At 46.3% G+C, this 17,637-nt stretch overlaps 6 protein-coding genes across 6 annotated transcripts; 4 read left to right on the forward strand and 2 right to left on the reverse strand.

Moving 5' to 3' along the window:
• Positions 1–1,099: 1,099 nt before the first annotated feature.
• EDB91DRAFT_1254209 (uncharacterized protein) lies at positions 1,100–2,928 on the forward strand (the record flags this gene model as incomplete). Its single annotated transcript, XM_041323778.1, has 6 exons — positions 1,100–1,132; positions 1,181–1,228; positions 1,280–1,642; positions 1,691–1,942; positions 2,005–2,573; positions 2,625–2,928. The coding sequence occupies 6 exons, from the start codon at positions 1,100–1,102 to the stop codon at positions 2,926–2,928; spliced, it is 1,569 nt and encodes a 522-aa protein (XP_041171472.1).
• Positions 2,929–4,228: 1,300 nt separating this feature from the next.
• EDB91DRAFT_1263550 (Transketolase, pyrimidine binding domain-containing protein) lies at positions 4,229–7,712 on the forward strand (the record flags this gene model as incomplete). The annotated part of the gene is made up of 9 exons (XM_041324456.1): positions 4,229–4,312; positions 4,366–4,406; positions 4,479–5,933; positions 5,981–5,996; positions 6,967–7,171; positions 7,221–7,321; positions 7,351–7,422; positions 7,471–7,611; positions 7,662–7,712. 9 exons carry the CDS (start codon positions 4,229–4,231, stop codon positions 7,710–7,712), a joined length of 2,166 nt encoding a protein of 721 aa, XP_041171473.1.
• Positions 7,713–8,145: 433 nt separating this feature from the next.
• On the forward strand, positions 8,146–12,174 carry EDB91DRAFT_1086687 (uncharacterized protein; the record flags this gene model as incomplete). The annotated part of the gene is made up of 18 exons (XM_041316089.1): positions 8,146–8,205; positions 8,274–8,351; positions 8,402–8,548; positions 8,610–8,700; positions 8,749–8,922; positions 8,943–9,089; positions 9,196–9,276; positions 9,555–9,604; positions 9,654–9,815; positions 9,869–10,045; positions 10,096–10,153; positions 10,629–10,737; positions 10,800–10,866; positions 10,948–11,006; positions 11,162–11,432; positions 11,478–11,542; positions 11,797–11,824; positions 11,890–12,174. The coding sequence occupies 18 exons, from the start codon at positions 8,146–8,148 to the stop codon at positions 12,172–12,174; spliced, it is 2,109 nt and encodes a 702-aa protein (XP_041171474.1).
• Positions 12,175–12,399: 225 nt separating this feature from the next.
• On the forward strand, positions 12,400–12,626 carry EDB91DRAFT_1061494 (uncharacterized protein; the record flags this gene model as incomplete). The annotated part of the gene is made up of 2 exons (XM_041314449.1): positions 12,400–12,493; positions 12,541–12,626. 2 exons carry the CDS (start codon positions 12,400–12,402, stop codon positions 12,624–12,626), a joined length of 180 nt encoding a protein of 59 aa, XP_041171475.1.
• Positions 12,627–14,014: 1,388 nt separating this feature from the next.
• EDB91DRAFT_1239616 (uncharacterized protein) lies at positions 14,015–16,784 on the reverse strand (the record flags this gene model as incomplete). The annotated part of the gene is made up of 9 exons (XM_041321879.1): positions 14,015–14,434; positions 14,459–14,521; positions 14,940–15,450; positions 15,513–15,535; positions 15,581–15,688; positions 15,739–15,871; positions 15,924–16,152; positions 16,205–16,406; positions 16,458–16,784. 9 exons carry the CDS (start codon positions 16,782–16,784, stop codon positions 14,015–14,017), a joined length of 2,016 nt encoding a protein of 671 aa, XP_041171476.1.
• Positions 16,785–16,989: 205 nt separating this feature from the next.
• Positions 16,990–17,430, reverse strand: EDB91DRAFT_1254215 (uncharacterized protein; the record flags this gene model as incomplete). The annotated part of the gene is made up of 2 exons (XM_041323779.1): positions 16,990–17,321; positions 17,373–17,430. 2 exons carry the CDS (start codon positions 17,428–17,430, stop codon positions 16,990–16,992), a joined length of 390 nt encoding a protein of 129 aa, XP_041171477.1.
• Positions 17,431–17,637: the final 207 nt, after the last annotated feature.

Genomic DNA, 17,637 nt, shown 5'->3' on the forward strand with positions numbered 1-17,637 from the left:
GGGACCGATTCCTTATCTCACAGCCTCACCCGGTTGTAGCATATTGCATTTCGGAACCCCTTCCTATATAGGTAGCAATAGATGGGATCTTAGTTTTTTACCTTCTGATAGACTCGACTCCACTTCCACTTACAGAGTACTTCCCAGTACTCCACTCACTGTTTAAAATATCTTCCCGAATCTATTCCTGATCACATTGTATCGTTCCCACCCCCATGAGTTCCGCTCAAAATGCCCGACATCGGATCCGACGACTTGGAGCAAGTACCAGACACAAGCCTGGTCCGACTTTGCCCAATCATCCTCCTGCAGGCTCGTAGTTTCTTTTCCCTCCATTTGTTCCCCATTAGTTCTGTTTGTTCCCTGTTCGTCCTGTTTGTTCTGCGTTAGTTCCATTAGTTCCCCATAGTTCCACTTGTCACGCGCTGAGTTCCGCTCATCGGGAACCCTCCGCATCTTTGTGTTCCCAGTCCTAGTAAGGACCGGAACCCTTCGGCTCGCTAGACAGAGTCTAGTCTTTGTTTCCTTGCACTTATTTGAGGACTCACTACCCAGTAGCAATCCCCTCGGGACGAGTATAAGCCTCACACCCTTGTTAGACTTCTGATCCACATGGAGTCTATTTTCCTCACCCACAGCGCGACCATTTGGTTGTCACAGCTAGAAGCATCATCTACGACCAGAATCGTGGCATTGACAGCATCGCTGTAGAGAATCTACTCAAGCCTTGCTCCTGGGTACCGACATGTGTAAGCAACTTTATCACTTGTCTAACTCAGCTGACGAGCAACATCAGAACATTTTTTCTAATAGACTTGGTGCACATGGCTTCAACGTATTTGAAGCATTGGTTGTAGATCTTCTTCATGAAGTTGAACTTGGCGCTTGGAGATCACTGCTCATTCACCTATTGAGGATCTTATGATTGGCTGATAAAGATCTGATCCATGAACTAGATAAGAGGTTGGCTTTTTCTTCTTCTTCTAATATCCACAGTACGCTGATGCTTAGATTACATCTTCACAGATACAGACAGGTCCCGCCGTTTGGACAATCGACTATTAGAAGATTCACAGCAAATACTTCAGATCTATCAAACATGGCGGCACGTAACTTTGAAGATCTCCTCCAGGTAAGTCAACGTGCAGGCTACTACATTAGCTAGGCTGATTCTCCTTAGTGTGCGATTCCTGTTTTCGATGATCTTCTCCCCCGTCCTCACGACACGGTCATTTGAGACCTCCTTTTTACCCTAGCGTATTGGCATGGCCTTGCCAAGCTCCACATGCATTCTGACTTGACGTTAGATATTCTAGATCAGACAACAACCGAGCTTGGCAAGCAGTTCCGCAGATTCAAGGCAAATGTCTGCACAGCCTATGATGCAAGAGAGCTAGACAAGGAAGTGAATACGCGATCGAGGCGTCAGGCAAAGGAAGCAGCTCGACAAACTCAAGCTGGCAAGGGCAAGAACCCTTCCAAGCATGAGGACAAGCCAGATGGGATGGCGGAATCTGTAGAACGCAATGTGTTGCACAGGAAAGTTTCCTTAAATTTGCACACTTACAAGTTCCACTCGCTTGGAGATTACGCGTTGTGTATAAGGCGCCTCGGTACTACTGATTCTTATAGCACAGAGGCAGTAAGTTTCTGGAGTTCTCAGCTTATTTGTGTTTGACGTCTATGACAGGGAGAACTTGAGCATCGCACAGGAAAACAAAGATATCTCAGAACAGACCGCAAAACATTTGTTCACCAACTAACTCAGATTGAGCGTCACCAAACACGCATCAGACGTATCAAGAATCACCTTCAACAGTCCCAATCCCATGAAGCGGCAGACAGTGATCCTACCATTCACCACCACATCGGTCTGAGTGAGAAAATTAACGACAACATAGGTTCTCATTTGCGTTTGCGCGAGGGCGATCCAGCCATGAAGGTGAGTATCGCTATGTTGATTTCTACGAATAGATCATTGATTGCCAAATACTTGATATGCAGAATTATTTTTCACGCTTGAAAGACCATCTTCTCCAACGTGTCCTATCATCTCAATTTGCTGATTTGGATCAAGCGGCACATGGCGACATCAATCAAATTCTCTTCAAAAGGAATCGCATCTTCCACCACAATATTGCATGCATCAACTATACAACCTACGACACAAGACGCGATCAGGATGTTATCAATCCCAAGACCTCTCACTGCAACATCATGGTGCTCAGTAGTTCTAGCGAATCAGGACACTATCATTACGCCAATGTATTAGGAATCCACCACGTCAACACTGTTGTTGTCAGAGGTTCCTATCAGACTCCCCATCAAATGGAGTTTCTATTTGTACGCTGGTATGAGGCTGCAGATGCTGATAGTTGCAGGATGGCTTTGGATCACATTTGTTTTTCGTTGTTGGATAGTGAAGGCGCTTTTGGTTTCCTGAATCCAGTAGATGTCCTCAGAGCTAGTCATATAATCCCTCACTTCTCTAAAGGAATGCACCATGCAGATGGCAGAGGATTGTCTGGCATGGCTAGAGACAGAGGCGACTGGCAAGAATATTTCGTTAATCGGTAAGTGCATTCAAGGTTCGTAAATTTTCCTTCACTAAAATTGCGCAATAGATTTGTAGACAGGGACATGCTCATGCGGTTTCATTATGGTCTGGGGGTGGGCCATGTCTATTCTCATCAGGACATGCTGCCTGTGGGTTCTCCTTCCGACGTTTCCAGTCCCCAGGAGATCACCGTTGATGGTAGAGAGGGTGACGAACATGAGGAGATCGATAGTGAAAACTCTGAGTATGAGCCTACTGGCGTCGAGGAAGAAGTTCTATTTGATCAGGAGCAAAATGGAAGTACGGAATCTATTATTGAGGAGCTAGATAACATGTTTACCATTGAACACAAGTTAGATTACGAATCCTAAACCATCCTGACTCGGAACCATATGATCATAGCCCCAAGTTAGTGTTGCTGGTGAACTGAACGCAGTTCAAACTGACTTGTGACACTTCACTTCGAAAATGAGGCAGTTCATCCTCACAACCCGGTTCATTACACTTCGACCAAACATTTTTGTAAACAAGGCGATGCAACAACCCAATTTGCCTAATTGTGCATCAAGATGAAGAAAGATAGTTTCTTATCTTGAGCACTATACTTGCATGGAGCACCAGCCTCTGGTCGTCATTTCTCATCTACCGACTCGACTATTACTTGACAATATCTGTAAATTCAGACCTATCATGACTGCACATCAGTTTCGGAGGATTCTACGCCCGCAAGCCGATGCAAGGCTATGCAATACATTTGCTTGCCGCTCATCGAGATCAATGGGAGGCCTGTGGCCATGCCCTTTCACAACACCAAGCAGCTGGTATAAGTATTCGAGCTCTCTGTCTGACGGAGAATTTTTTTTTTCAAAATATGAGTTTTCAGCAGTTACACATTCAGCCATCTCCGATTTCAAGTGCTCCCACTCATCCTTCTTTTGCTAGTACTACTCCAGTTTACCCGCGGTATCATCATGCTTTTCAACACCAGGCTTATGGATTGCCAAGCAGCCTTCATACCCCATCACAGGTCACCCATCCATCAAACCTTCTGCCGCCGGCATCAGGAAGTTATGTGCCCTACATGCCTCATCCTATCTAGTACATGCCACCTCCACCATTCGAGAATGTCACAATGATGGTCAATAATACACAAAAATCAGCTGCAGGCACCAGGAAACAAAAGAGTACTGCTGCTGCCAGTGGTACTAAGGCACCAAAAAGCGAAAAATAACACAGGAACAGGTGTCCCTTCCACAGCTCCCATATGTGGTGTTGGACCTTCAACAATGGCACGAACGGGAGGCAAAGCAGTCGAGGAAGATTGCAAGGATGCTAGAAGGGAGTTAGAGTGTTATGAACGTGAGCCGCCAACACTCAATGCTGGCGAGCGTGTCACTGATCTTGTGCGTTATTGGGAGGTAAGCACTCCATTTGAGGCATGGTTTGTACAGCTAATCATTATCCTTCAGCGCATGGAGAAACATCATCCAACCAACCGCGTCACTGGTGCACATTGTGCATCCAGATGCATCATCTCTTCGATTGAGCAGAGGTCAGTCCGTCTGTTCATTTCTCTCATCATGCTCCTCACCTGTTTTTAGTGCTGCCATAGTCCGTTGTCCAGTCGCCATGCATGGAGAGACTCACTGTCCGTGATTATGGGCTCGTCAAATGGCACTGGCATCACAAGCTGGTGGCTTCCTTGGTTTCAGTGCAGGACCAGACCCGAGCGAACGGAGGACTTCATTTGGAATAGTAAGTCCTGGTACCACTGTCGACAATCTTGGACTGACAATATTTGTTGATAGAGCCCTAAGTTATTCATCAAGGGAACCCCATGGTCTCTCAAGTGAGGGTCTCTGCACTCCATGCACTCGCACTTAAGCCCCTACTCTGCAGGGAACGGATGTTGACAACCCAGTGGGCGACGTCAAATATCATCTGGGTGCCAATTATGTTCACCAACGCCGTCTGGCAAGAAGGTCTCCTTGTCGCTTGTTGCCAACCCATCACATCTAGAAGCCGAATATCCAGTCATCCTGGGCAAGACCTATGCCATACAGAATGTGGAGGGCAATGAGTCCACTCACAACACTGCCATGGGTGTGCTGCTTCACGGTGATGCCGCATTCGCTGGGCAGGGAATAGTCTATGAAACCATGGGCTTCCACAACTTACCCAACTATGGTACTGGTGGCACCATTCATCTCATCGTGAACAACCAGATCAGTTTCACTACTGACCCTCATTTTGCTCGTTCCACTCCTTACCCTTTCGATATCGCCAAGTCCATAGACGCCCCAATTTTCCACGTTAATGGTGATAACGTTGAAGCTGTCAACTTCGTCTGCCAACTTGCGGCTGATTATCGCACAAAGTACAAACATGATGTTGTAATCGACATCGTTTTCTACCGTTGTTACGGCCATAATGAAATGGATCAGCCCCATTTCACTCAACCGCAGATGCATCAGGTGATTGAAAAGCAGCCAACACCACTTACCCAGTACACGAAGTTCTTGGTCGGCCGTGGGACCTTTACTGAGAAGGATATCGAGGAGCATAAGAAGTGGGTTTGGGGGATGCTGGAGAAGGCTGCTGGTGCGGCGAAGGATTATGTTCCGACCAGCAAGGAACGGCTATCCGCATCTTGGCAGGGTTTCCCTTCTCCCTGGCAATTGGCAGAAGAGACACTGCCAACCCGTGCTACAGGTTCTGATGAAGATATTCTCAAGCGCATTGGAAAGGCCATTTCATCATATCCTCCTGGTTTCACCCTGCATTGCAACCTTGCTCGTATCCTTGGCGGCCATGGCAAGACAGTTGAAGAAGGTCACAACATTGATTGGCCAACTGCCGAGGCTCTTGCATTTGGCTCTCTTGCACTTGAAAAGATACATGTGGGCGTCCCCGGTCAGGATGTGGAAAGAGGTACATTCTCTCAGCAGCACGCTGTCATTCATGATCAGAAGAATGAACAGCAGTATATCCCTCTGAATGACCTCAGTTCAAATCAAGCTTGGTTTGTCGTATGCAACTCGTCATTATCCAAATATGGAACTCTTGGGTTTGGATTGGGCTACTCACTAGTTTCACCGAGCTCCCTCACTATGTGGGAGGCACAGTTTGGCAACTTCGCCAATAATGCCCAGTGCATCATCGATCAATTCATCGCCTCTCGCAAACGGAAATGGTTGCAGCACTGTGGCCTTATAATGAGCTTGCCACACGGGTATGATAGTCAAGGTCCTGAGCATTCAAGTGGAAGGATTGAGCGCTTCCTCCAACTTTGCGACGATCATCCCAACGTCTTTCCTACACCAGAGAAAGTTGAGAGGCAGTACCAAGATTGCAATATGCAAGTTGTGTATCCAATGTACGTGTATCTTTCCCCCATGACGCCTACTGATCAGGTTGTCTCAGTATGCCCGCTAATTATGTGAGTTCTTTACTTTGGTTTCGTGAGTATCCTGCTGAGTGTCATGAATGTTACCAATTGCATCTAAATTTCGATTATCGAACCCTAAGTCACCTATCTGATAAGATTAGATAAGATAAGATCCCTGATAAGATAAGATGGATAACCGATTAACGATCACTATCTTTACATCACATCTATACTACATCAATGTCATCCATCTATATCTGTAACCATAGACATCCGAAGTCATCACATCCTTAGAAGTCCTACGATTAGGCAACGGGTTACATCATAAGCATCTACACGCCTCTATGATCGAACCATAACCGAGAGTCCTTTACGAGCCATCTCTCGAAGAGTCATCATCCCTTCACATCGCAGACCTTCACTTCCCACACATGACATGTTAAGAGTTACCTCCGTCATTCACCGAACCCCTTACATAAGAACCTGTTGCACAGTCACAGCTAAAACCCTGAACCCTATCACAGAAGCGCCACTCATAGAGAAGCATGCTCATTACCGAAGACCCTGGAGAAACCCTTAGATCCGATCAAACCCGATACATCAAGATCCTTAATTACTGCTCGAGACTTCTTGTCACAAAACTCTCTCACCCTTCTTAATCTCCGTTCACCCTGAATAGAAGCAGTACCCTGAGACCCTGCTTAATCACCGATACCCCTATGAACCCTTTCTGTAGTTGATTGGTTGATAAGACGCCCTATACCCTAGGCGCAATGTTATGATCTTATATATAGATATATCACTACCTTTCATACTCAGATATCTCCGCCTCAATAGTAGTATATAGTTTAGGTCGTAGTCAGTAGTACTCCTTAGACTTAACCTCTTCGTTCCTACCCAGTGTAGACTCAGACGTTCACTCTCAATAACATCTATTGCTCTTATCCTTGACGAGTCCTAGTGGTTGTGTTAGGCCTTTACCATTTGGTGAACGCTGATCATAACACTGAGTTTCTTGCAGTTCCATGTGCTCTGTCGTCAAATTCACCACGACTTCCGCAAGCCACTCATTATTTTCTTTTCCAAATCACTTCTGCGCCATCCCAATGCTCGTTTGGATCTTTCGGAGATGGTTGGCAACACTCACTTCGAACACTATATTCCCGATTCCCATCCTAAACACCTAGTGCCTGCTGAGGAAGTGAGGTGTCACATCCTCTGCACCGGTATGTCGCACCGTCATTTTGTTTTTGAGTGACCTCACCATGGGATTAGGTCAAGTATACCAGATACTCATTCAGGAGTGTGACGCCAAGGGCATCAAAGGTGTGGTCATCAGCTGCATTGAGCAAATCTCACCTTTCCCCTACAACCTCGTGAGTAAGCTTAGTTAGGTCATCTACAGTGTTTCACTAACATTTACAGATCACTCCTCATCTTTGACAAGTATCCCAACGCAGATATACTTTGGTGCCAGGTAAACTTTTTTTGTCGATTCTTGATATTCCAGCTAACCCTTACATAGGAGGAGCCATTGAATAACGGGGCGTGGACTTATGTTGGACCCCGTATTCTAACTGCCACCAACAAGACGCAGTACCACAAAGGCAAATATCTGTACTACACTGGAAGGCAGCCAACGAGCTCCATCACTACAGGTAGCAAAGTGAGTGGTTGGGCCTTTTATCTTCTACCTACTCTAATGCATGCGAACAGGCCCAGCACAAGAGAGAAATCGAGGAGTTCTTAGCCACGGCCTTTGCTTAATAGTGTACGTACGATGCTCAGTGACCATAATACATATTGTAGCGGCGCGCAAGCGCCAGTCTCCTCTTTTGATATGCTGGCATACAAGTGCTTTGGGCATAGCAATCATTAATCTCAAGAGTATTTTCAAGACCAAGATCTAGAGAGCTTACTGTGAATTAGCATTGAGCATTCTGTGAGGTTAGACAATATTTGATGGTGAAAGAGCACATGATTGACGATCAATACAGTCACGATAAAGAGATAAGATCATCTACTAGATTGACAGATGCACGTGTGGTAAGCCTAGGCCTGCCTAGGCTTACAGTTCAACTGGTTCCGCGGGATCAAACACTTTAGATACTACTAATACTAATCCATACCATCAAGCATTAATTTGCTAAAATAACACAGCGCTCTTCCCTCAAAGTGCTGTCCCTCCTGGATCTAAGTCATGACTTACATCTACAACAACAGGCCAGGGGTGACCCGGATTACATTGTTTGAACACACTGTGAGTGTTTGTATTTTCACCAGTGCACTTTTGCATTACACTGATGAAACATCCCTATCGCATCGCAGGGCAGTTTCAATGACCTCGGCTTTGACCTCGACTTTGCTTGTTACATCCTGTCTCGTACGCATATTGGTCCATGCTATGTGAGTTTTCTACTAGTGCCGTGACGATGCGATCAATCTAATTCTATCAGTGGCCAACAGAAGTACCCATATACGACTTCTGGCCTCTATCTGACGAACCCTTGGGTTATATAGCTATGAATTATCATGGCGGTCTGCTTGTGGTACCCTTAGAAAGAAAGGAATATGATGTCCTGGTACCCATTTATGGGTTCACTGTGAGTTATTGTTACTTCAGTGCTTCAAGTTCTTAAAACATCATGATACATCACCATATAGGCTCAAGATGATGGCAAAGAACTTTATGATACTGAAATGGTATCGAGAGTTCACAAAACCAAATTGATTTCTGTATGGACATGGCTTACTCGTGAGTTTTTTCTGGTGTCATACTTCTATTTCTGACTGACATGAGCAGTCGAAAAGAAATTTGATGTACAACTAGCACCTTGGCCTTTTGGTCACTATCTTACTGCTACTTTCAACAACGCTGACGACTGCAATGACAATTTTACCGACAACTTCAATGATGGCACGCACAGTGAAGCGTTCACTGATTATACTGCAGGATCCTACTACCCACAAGGGTTTGGTACATTTTTTCAATTTCAGGATATCCATCTATTGACCATGATAGGGTCTCACTATGGTTTCATACCCAGCGCCAGTATGAGCTCGCTGGCACTAGCACTGGGATCACCCCCAGCGCCAGCACAGCCGATGGTACCTGCTTCAGTACTGCCAACGGCATCATTTATGGTGCTGTCAACAGCATCATCGATGGCACAGTCAACAGCACCTTCGCCAACACCACCAGAGCCACTTCATGAGCTGATTTTGTTGCCATAAGATCTTGTTTCTCTAGACGTAATGAGGCCCACAACCAACACCTTCCCTGCAGAGGAGCTTCGCTGGACCAAAACAACCTCAGATCAGAATGCTTATTGTCAGTCTATCTTAACCGAACTAACAATCGACCACCCCTGGGCGATCATATCCCGATCAATGAAAGCTACCCTCATGGGCAGTCTCTTCACTGGACGCTATGGAAACGCCATGAGGATCATCAAAATGTCACCAATAAGGCGACAGTTCATCACCCTGTGCTTTTTGGAAAGCCTGTCAAGGAACCAATTGTCTCTTCAGGACTGTCAATGCATTGAGCGCAAGTACCTCTGTTTTTAGCCTTTGATTTCTGAACTCATTTTTGTATTCTATCCCCAGTCGACTTTAACCCAGGAATTCGCTTCCATTGGCATCACCTACAAGAAACGGTGAATGCATTATAATTGTTCCTTAATATACTAACTTAACAACGACAAGTACGATCACAAACCCAACTCCATGGTCTCCGAACTTAGAAAGGTGCTTGGTCATTGCATGAAGCCTGGCAACGATATGGGTTTTTGTGTGGATTCTCAGTCTTCACACGAGCGCATTGTCAGGATGACAGCTGTCATCGATAGCAATGTCCAAGCTATTGATGTAAGTGAATTTGACGCTCTCATGTATTTGCTTGGGTATGAATCTATTTGTAGTGGCAAGTTATTGTAGAAATAGTCAACCTACAGATGGCCAGGGAACTCTGGCATCACATGCTCTTACGTCCCACTAGTAGCCAACCTTCCAGTTGTGTTGCGGACGTCTACTGGGATCAAATTGTTGACCATGAGGGAAACCCTTCGATGACAATAATTGCTCTGATTGTTTGCTTGGTGAGTAACTTACCTACATGGCGTCTTTAACATTGATCTTTCTTTTCAAGTTTTATGAGTGGTGTCAGAAGTCACTCCGGATGCAGCTTGGCAAGACTGGTGACACCAGTGTAATCAAAATATAGCAGAATTATCCGCATCGAAGGAGCACCTCTGGTCAAGATACATGAAGCCGCTCGAGAATTGGTATACATCAAGTATTAATTTCACTCTTTCTACGTCTACTTCATGTTAATCCTACAATAGAGACTTCAACATGTATGGTGTGGACAGAGATGGCAATCGCAGGAGAGCAAATATAGGACCCATCATTCAATCCTATGCACGTCCCCTTCCATCTCAGGGGACTGTGGCCCTAGAACACTTGCAGCATGAGATCCCCATTGAATTTTTTCAGTAAATCATGCAATGTCTCTTTGTCGCTTGAAATCAAAATTTGTAATAACATTGTCCTTCTTTAACCGGTTCTCCTTCCAAATTGTAATTGAAGGCTCGAACCGGATTTTACCGGACATGAATAACAACCTATCTCGGAAATGTTTGATAGCTCTCGCGTCGGTTTACTGCCTTTGTTTTATTTTAGCAATCACAAAGCGCACACAACTAATGTCAAACATGTTGCTGATGAAGTTCCTTTTGTCCCATGAGGAGAGCCTGGACCAAGGCATACGAACAGGCGAGCATAGTCCCAGGTGAGTGATACGTGCTTGACCACAGGGGTTCCTTTTCAATGACATATTCACCATGCAGATAGCGCCCATCACCCGCTACCTCCACCTGAACGCGTATCAGTGGGTATCCAGGCTCAGCCATCATGGGCAGTGAGTTCAGTCCAGGCAGTTCCAATCACGTCAATGCCTATCGCCTCCCGAAGAAACAAAAGATTTGAGCCTCGATACTAGTACAAGCCCGCTGGAGGTAGTGGCAAAATTGGTCTTTATCTCCGCCTCTTAACGCCCTTGTGAGTGCACTTTCACTCGCTCATACGCATGATCCTGAGACATAGTAGATAATGGACGAAGATCTCGAACGTACCTTATCACCAATGAGTTTAGGCTCTCCCTCTAGCACTCCTCCCTGATCTCTCATTGTCAAGCACATACCAAATGTTTTCAGAGTTCCAAGTCCTATAACAGAACCTCCAAGAAGCTCTCAAGACAGCAGTATGGACCTCTCAAGTGACGCACAAGATGAGAAGCAAATTGAAGACGATATTCACCACCCAGGGGATACTGGCAGTTTACCTGCACAACCCAGTACCCCTATCTCAATGCCTGCGCCCCTATGTTCCAATCCTCCACTTCAAACACCTACATTCATTTGTGCACCGTACATGCGGATCAAGAATGATAACGATGCTGGCGTCAGAGATATCGTTTTCAGCTCAGTCAGTGAACGAATGATTGTCGCGCATCCTTTTCCTACATGATAGAACAATGGCGTGCAGACCCCAAAGTTGTTGCTACAGCAACTCCTGGGACGGCTGTCAGAGATTTTGTGCGGCCTCTTAAACTGTATTTAGTATCGGGCACTGATTGTTTCCTCCTTTAGCAACCCATGCCACCTCCTGGACCTCACCGGGAGTCATCCATCATGCCTGCCCCATATACTGATTCCCATCCCTCAAGCCAAGTAGAATCCGACCAATCGCAAGTTCCCTCCCAGAAACGAAGCCCCCCACACTCAAGAAACCCACTCGACTACTTCAACCTGAGACAATGATTCCACTCATGAACACAATCTACCGCCAGCATTCCAAATATAACTGTCGAACCACCTGTATGTGTTTCTGATATGAGACATATTTGCTGTTTACTTTTTTTTTTTTTTTTTTGTATCTATAGTCCAATGAGGCTTCGACGCCGTCTGAGCACACACATCTGTCACATCTGGAGCTTCTGAGTCCTCATCGGCCGCTTCCTCTGGCTCAGAGTCATGAAGAACGGGATCAGTCAAGGGTGCCTGAAGGTCGATCTGGAGATGCACATGGTGTTTATCGCTCAAGTACGGCTGCACAGGCACAGCCTTCATGGCCAGAAGCACCAGGACGTGAATGTGAACACAATCAGGACAGGGACTCCCAATCTCAATCGCAATATTCTCGCTCAAGAAGCCAAGGACCTATATAAGACCATGCAAAGCCTTGCAAGGGCGTGTTAAGACCAGTGCCTGACTTGGATATCTGTCAAGTCCGATGTCTGGTCCGGTAAACTAAATACCAGAATTCCGTGAATTCCTCATTCTAGAACTTCTGGGATTTTTAGCAGGTAGGGTTTTCTTGCGATTCAAAAACATTGATTACAGTCCCCAAAGGCGCTTGTATCTTCCAATGTCCTTGAATTCACCCCATCTCCATGCTCAGAACCTTACCTGCACCTGTCCTCTCTGTCACACCCGATGCAGTGAAAGGTCTTCAAGGACAAGATGCCCTTTCAGCTCTCTGGACTAGTAAATTTTGTCTGCATTATCGGTTAGCTTTCTAACTCTCTTTCTAGTTTTTACAAAGTGCAAAGAGTCACAACCATCATCTAGGTTCCTTCTACCGCCACTTCCCCCGCCCGCACTAATCATGAAACTTTAAGCATAAGCGCAACAGTCGGTCCCACAGTCCAAGCAACATTCGTCGTCGCCAGTACCTTTGAGGGAGACTATGAGACCACTGATACGGATGACTTCCTCCAAGGATATGGACGCTGAGGACGAAGGCCGCAAAGACAAGCAAACCGTGACTGGGCTACTATATGGGGCTGCACTGGAAGCTTAGCACGAACCTGACCTCTTCGCAAAGGTTTCCAAGTGTTCGTGCTCGAATGTCAATTATGTAGAAGGTGTCCTAGTCATTACCTACACGCTCGCCCTTAGGGACATGAGATAACAGGACAATACCAAGAACCTTGAATATTACAGCCAAGAATGTGTGCAAAGGGCCGCCAAAGTAATTGCATAAGTCCTCCGATACCATTGCCAATGGTATGTGATAAGAGTGCAAGTGAAGGCAACCGAAGGTGTGACATGTTAACCTCAGGTCAAAATGGCACCCGAGGGGCCTATGACAGCGATATTACAGCCAAGTGATCAAACATACTCATTCAATAACTATATAGCATGCCATGGCCAAGTCCTTCAATACCATTGCCAATATGTGAGAAAAGTGCAAGTGAAGGCAACCAAAGGTGTGACAAAATAACCTCTGGTCAAAATGTCACCCAAGAGGCCTGTGACAGCAGGACCATACCAGGAGTCGTAGATATTACAGCCAAGTGATAGAACACAATCATTCAATAACTACATGGCATGCCATGGCCAAGTCCTCCAATACCATTGCCAATATGTGAGAAAAGTGCAAGTGCAGGCAACCAAAGGTGTGACATGATAACCTCTGGTCAAAATGTCGCCCAAGGGGTCTGTGGTGCATCAGTAAATTCGCACAATCCTTGTGCTCGCTTGTTTCGAAAATTGAGACTTAATTTCACTTGTTCACTTGTGCCAAGTAACCAAGGAGGCGCATGTCGCACAAAAGCCGAAAAGTAGTATAAGAGCACAAGTTGAACACACAAACATGAAAAGTAACTGACGAACGACAAAGTTGGCAAGTATAAAATTGTGTAGTCAATGATACTGTGCTATGAAGTAGTAGGCTGCCCGCACCAATACTACTAGTACCTCATCCCTGACCGGCGGATTGATCTGCATGATGCTAACTAGTACATTAGGCCTGGGGCTTGCTTCCTCCGAGTCTGCGCAATAAGACAAGTACCGATAGCGTCACTGGCAGCATCCTGGAGCCTTGAGAATCTTGGTGAAGTACTGAGCACCCTCTACCTTGAACATGGCCTCGAAGTAAGGTTTGTCAAGAGGGGGGAGATGCTAGGTGTAATTAGATGATCTGGCCATTAGCAACAGACTGAGGATTGAATTGAGGACTAACCTGAATGTTCTGCCATAAGGCAGCAATGTCATGCGCAGCGGTCATGATGCTATCTCGAAGGCATGGTGATCGGCATATTTGTTGACGTAGAACAAGCGGAAAGCATCATAGGAGTGATAATACTTGAGGGAATTGGGAATGAAATCGGAACCGTAGACAGGGATTAGATGTGCTGCGCGGTAGACTGTATCAATATGAATCACGGTGAGGTTTGGGGAGTCGTCGTCATGAACACTGGGACACACTATCCACATGCCAGTGTCCTCGTCAGTGCAGTCGCCGACCTTGTCAAACCAATGAACGAGAGTGCAGGGATATAATTCCCAGTCATGTTTGAATGAAAAGAAGGACTTGATTCTTGCAACTTCAAGTCCTTGCATCCCTTCAGCACCCGGATTGGTGTTGATGAACACACAATCATTACGGGCGTAGACATTCCGCCAGAGTGGACACACACGAATCTGTTCACGTCACATGCCGCCAACGCCGCTCGGATCACTGGGGGCATAGAACGTCGCAGCAGCAGAATTGAAGATGTAGAGTTTGCCCTCATGTCGAGGGCAGCCAGCAGCAGGTACATCTTCGGGGTCTCGGGGATCATTAGGGAAGAGTTGGGAGAAAAGGAAGTATCAGATGAGGCGTCAGAGGTGTGGAACGTCAACCTCCACTGCTAATTCTGCTACCGTCCGTGCCTGTTTACATTCTGTGAAAATCATGATGAGTATTGAGAACAATTATATCACAATATCACTCACAGGGGTCTTTGCGAGCTGCACAAAAGCAAGTACAGTCAGACCATCAACAGCTTCACTGTCGTCAATGCTGTCTTCTGTTGGCAGTACAACAGGAGGAGCACCTGCCAGCGCTGGTGGTTGATCTTCATGCCCTACAACCGTAAATAAGTATGCGAGAAGACAATTAGATATGGAAGTACTTACGGAGAGCGGCCACAGCTCATGATAACACTGAGCCAACAAGCATCCCTCGTGTCGCAAAGTCTACATGAGACGCTGCAAGCTTGTCGAGGCGTTGGTTGGTCAAAAGCATTTGACCGAGGGCGTTGTTCTTGCTGGACCACCGCCAGGGATTCTTCACAGCTTTGATATGCTTGGATTCCGTGATCGACGAACATAATCCGTTCGGGGCGCCAAAGAGTCGGATCATGTCTGCATAATGGCACATTGAGTGCTGGCGAGGGAGCGAGAAGTGAGAGACTGTGCCTGTGGTTTCGAATATCTGGCGATAGCGGTGAAACCGAACCAATGCATCTTGAATTTGAAGCATGGTACATTCGGTAACGACATTGTGCCAAACGAGATAGCAAAATTCTAATAGTGCGCGAAATGCACGCACCATATCTCGAGGTACGTGGCCTTTGATAGCCGGAAGGAATACCTTCATGAGTGATTTTGAATTGTCACCCGTCCACTGTTTGAAGTCGCGGCCTTCAGGGAATCGCCGGAGGCCAGGAACAATGCTACAGCAGCAATTCTGACTTTTCATTAGACAATATCATTAAACTAATTAGACGTCACGTACCTGCGATCTACGTCGCTCATGATCTCGTCTCCTCATTTGGTCCCATGTGTGATTCTAAGGTACTTTACTACCCAGTCCACGAGATGGTCCTTGAAAGCGCCTTTGATCAGTTGGTGGAGGAGATCAAAGGACAGCAATTGATAAATATCGGCCCAGGGGAAGTCGTTTGTGAATGGCTGCATAAAATAGATTAGTATGTAATTAGAGAGCAGGTGGTTCCACTCACGACAACAACACTTATGTTACCATACTCATGCCATAACGTATCTGAATGCACGTTTTCATGTATCATTAGGTCGGTGTGTTCCCGACAGCGATGCATACCACCACCATCAAGGTTTGTTCGAATTGCGAGACATCTACAATAATTGTCAGTAGAAGTAGTGAGTGATTGCAAGTTCAAATACTCACTTTGGGCACCAATTTTTAACAGTGCAGGACAGCACCAGTTGCTCCTCGTAGTCTGCGATATAGGGTCCCAGACCGTATATGACATGTCGAAAATGACCATCTGGACAGCGCACGACCTCGTAATCAGTCATCGCAGGCTTGAGACTGGCGAGAATTAGGGAGAGCGAGCGGTGGAACAACTGGCGACGAAATGTACGAAATGTGTCATCATGAGTATATTTCCTATTAGCTGTAGCATAGATCAGATGAAGGGCGATGAGATTTCAAATGTTAACATGTACTTTTGGGTATAGAGAGGAAACCAATGACGACGAGAGCATCGCGGTGTGCGCGCTGCACATTGTTATGTACATTACCAATTGATGCATACAACGGATAGTACTCATTGTTGCCTGTACCGACGGAGACAGTAGTCTTGTCGCTACCGAGAATGATCGGAATGAACATCGATCCATGCGTATTGTGATCATTCGATATGTCATCCTGACAAGACATTAGTTATGCCTGAGTTATAACAACGAATCAAATACTTACAGCCTGCTGCCATGCCCAGTCTCCAGACATAAAGTCTTTCCATCGGCATGTGTTATCCGACGTGTCATACTCTCGGAACAGCGCATAGTCAATCTCACCCTTGTAGGTAGGGTTTGCTAGCATATTATGCACCATCAAGCGGGGGTCCCTATACCAGACTTCATATTCATTGTCCATCCATGGCGGGACATTATCCTCAGAGCGTTCCCCCACGTACTGAACTGAGAGACATTGCCAGGGGACATCGCCAAGTTCGGTGGTGTTGATGACCTTGTGTAGATCCTTGTGATCGGCGAACGGAGGGGAGTCGTTGTGTTTTGCCAGCATCACAGCCATTAAATCGAACAGGAAATCTGAAGCTGTGTGAGACATATGACATTGTTTGAACGTGAATTCCGCTGTTGCAAATTCTACGTCGTTGTGATACAGGCTCCAATCATGAGGAGACTTTGGTGGTGGAAGAGTTGGTGGCATGCCGGGTGGCAGAAACACACCGTCAGCCGTGCACGGTCATCCTGAGAACATACTTAAGTTAAAAACACAAACCACAGACTGGAATGTACTTGCCATTGAGGAGCGAGTGGTACGTGTGATAGTATCGCCCACTCGCATCTGTGAATTCTGCCTCTGGGGGGTTTGGATCCTCGTCACCAGCCATTGGAACAGGTGATGACTGCAGTGGCAGTGAGAGCTCTGGAGGTGGCATTGAGAAATTGGGAGGTGGCGGCGAGAAGTCTGGAGGTGGCGGCGAGAAATCTGGTGGGGGAGGCGAAACATCACGAGGTGGAGATGGTAACTGGTGCGGTAGGGGAAGATCCTCAAGGGGTGGTCCTAAAGCAGGCACAACATTGTGATTTGGGTGGACTGCACCCATATGTTGAGTGCGGCCTGAACGGTTTCGAAACCAGCACATACAGCCGGGAAATTGACATTCAAGCTGAAAGATGTTGTGAGTAGGGCGGATACTAGGCATAGTATTGGGTAGTATGGTGAATGCGAAGGGATAAATGACATTGCGCTGAGAAATTGCCGGTGATTTTGAGGCTCCAAGACTAGTATATTACATTTACTAGTAGGGTCAATGTATTATTCAGAGTCAGCTTTGGCTGCAAATTTTGAAGACATGACGAAACTCACCTTTGTCTCGTAACCCACCGCCTTCGACTTTCTTCAGCCTCCC

The sequence above is a fragment of the Suillus paluster genome (genome assembly GCF_016628075.1).
Source record: "Suillus paluster strain FC165 chromosome Unknown EDB91scaffold_102, whole genome shotgun sequence".
Taxonomy (NCBI): domain Eukaryota; kingdom Fungi; phylum Basidiomycota; class Agaricomycetes; order Boletales; family Suillaceae; genus Suillus; species Suillus paluster.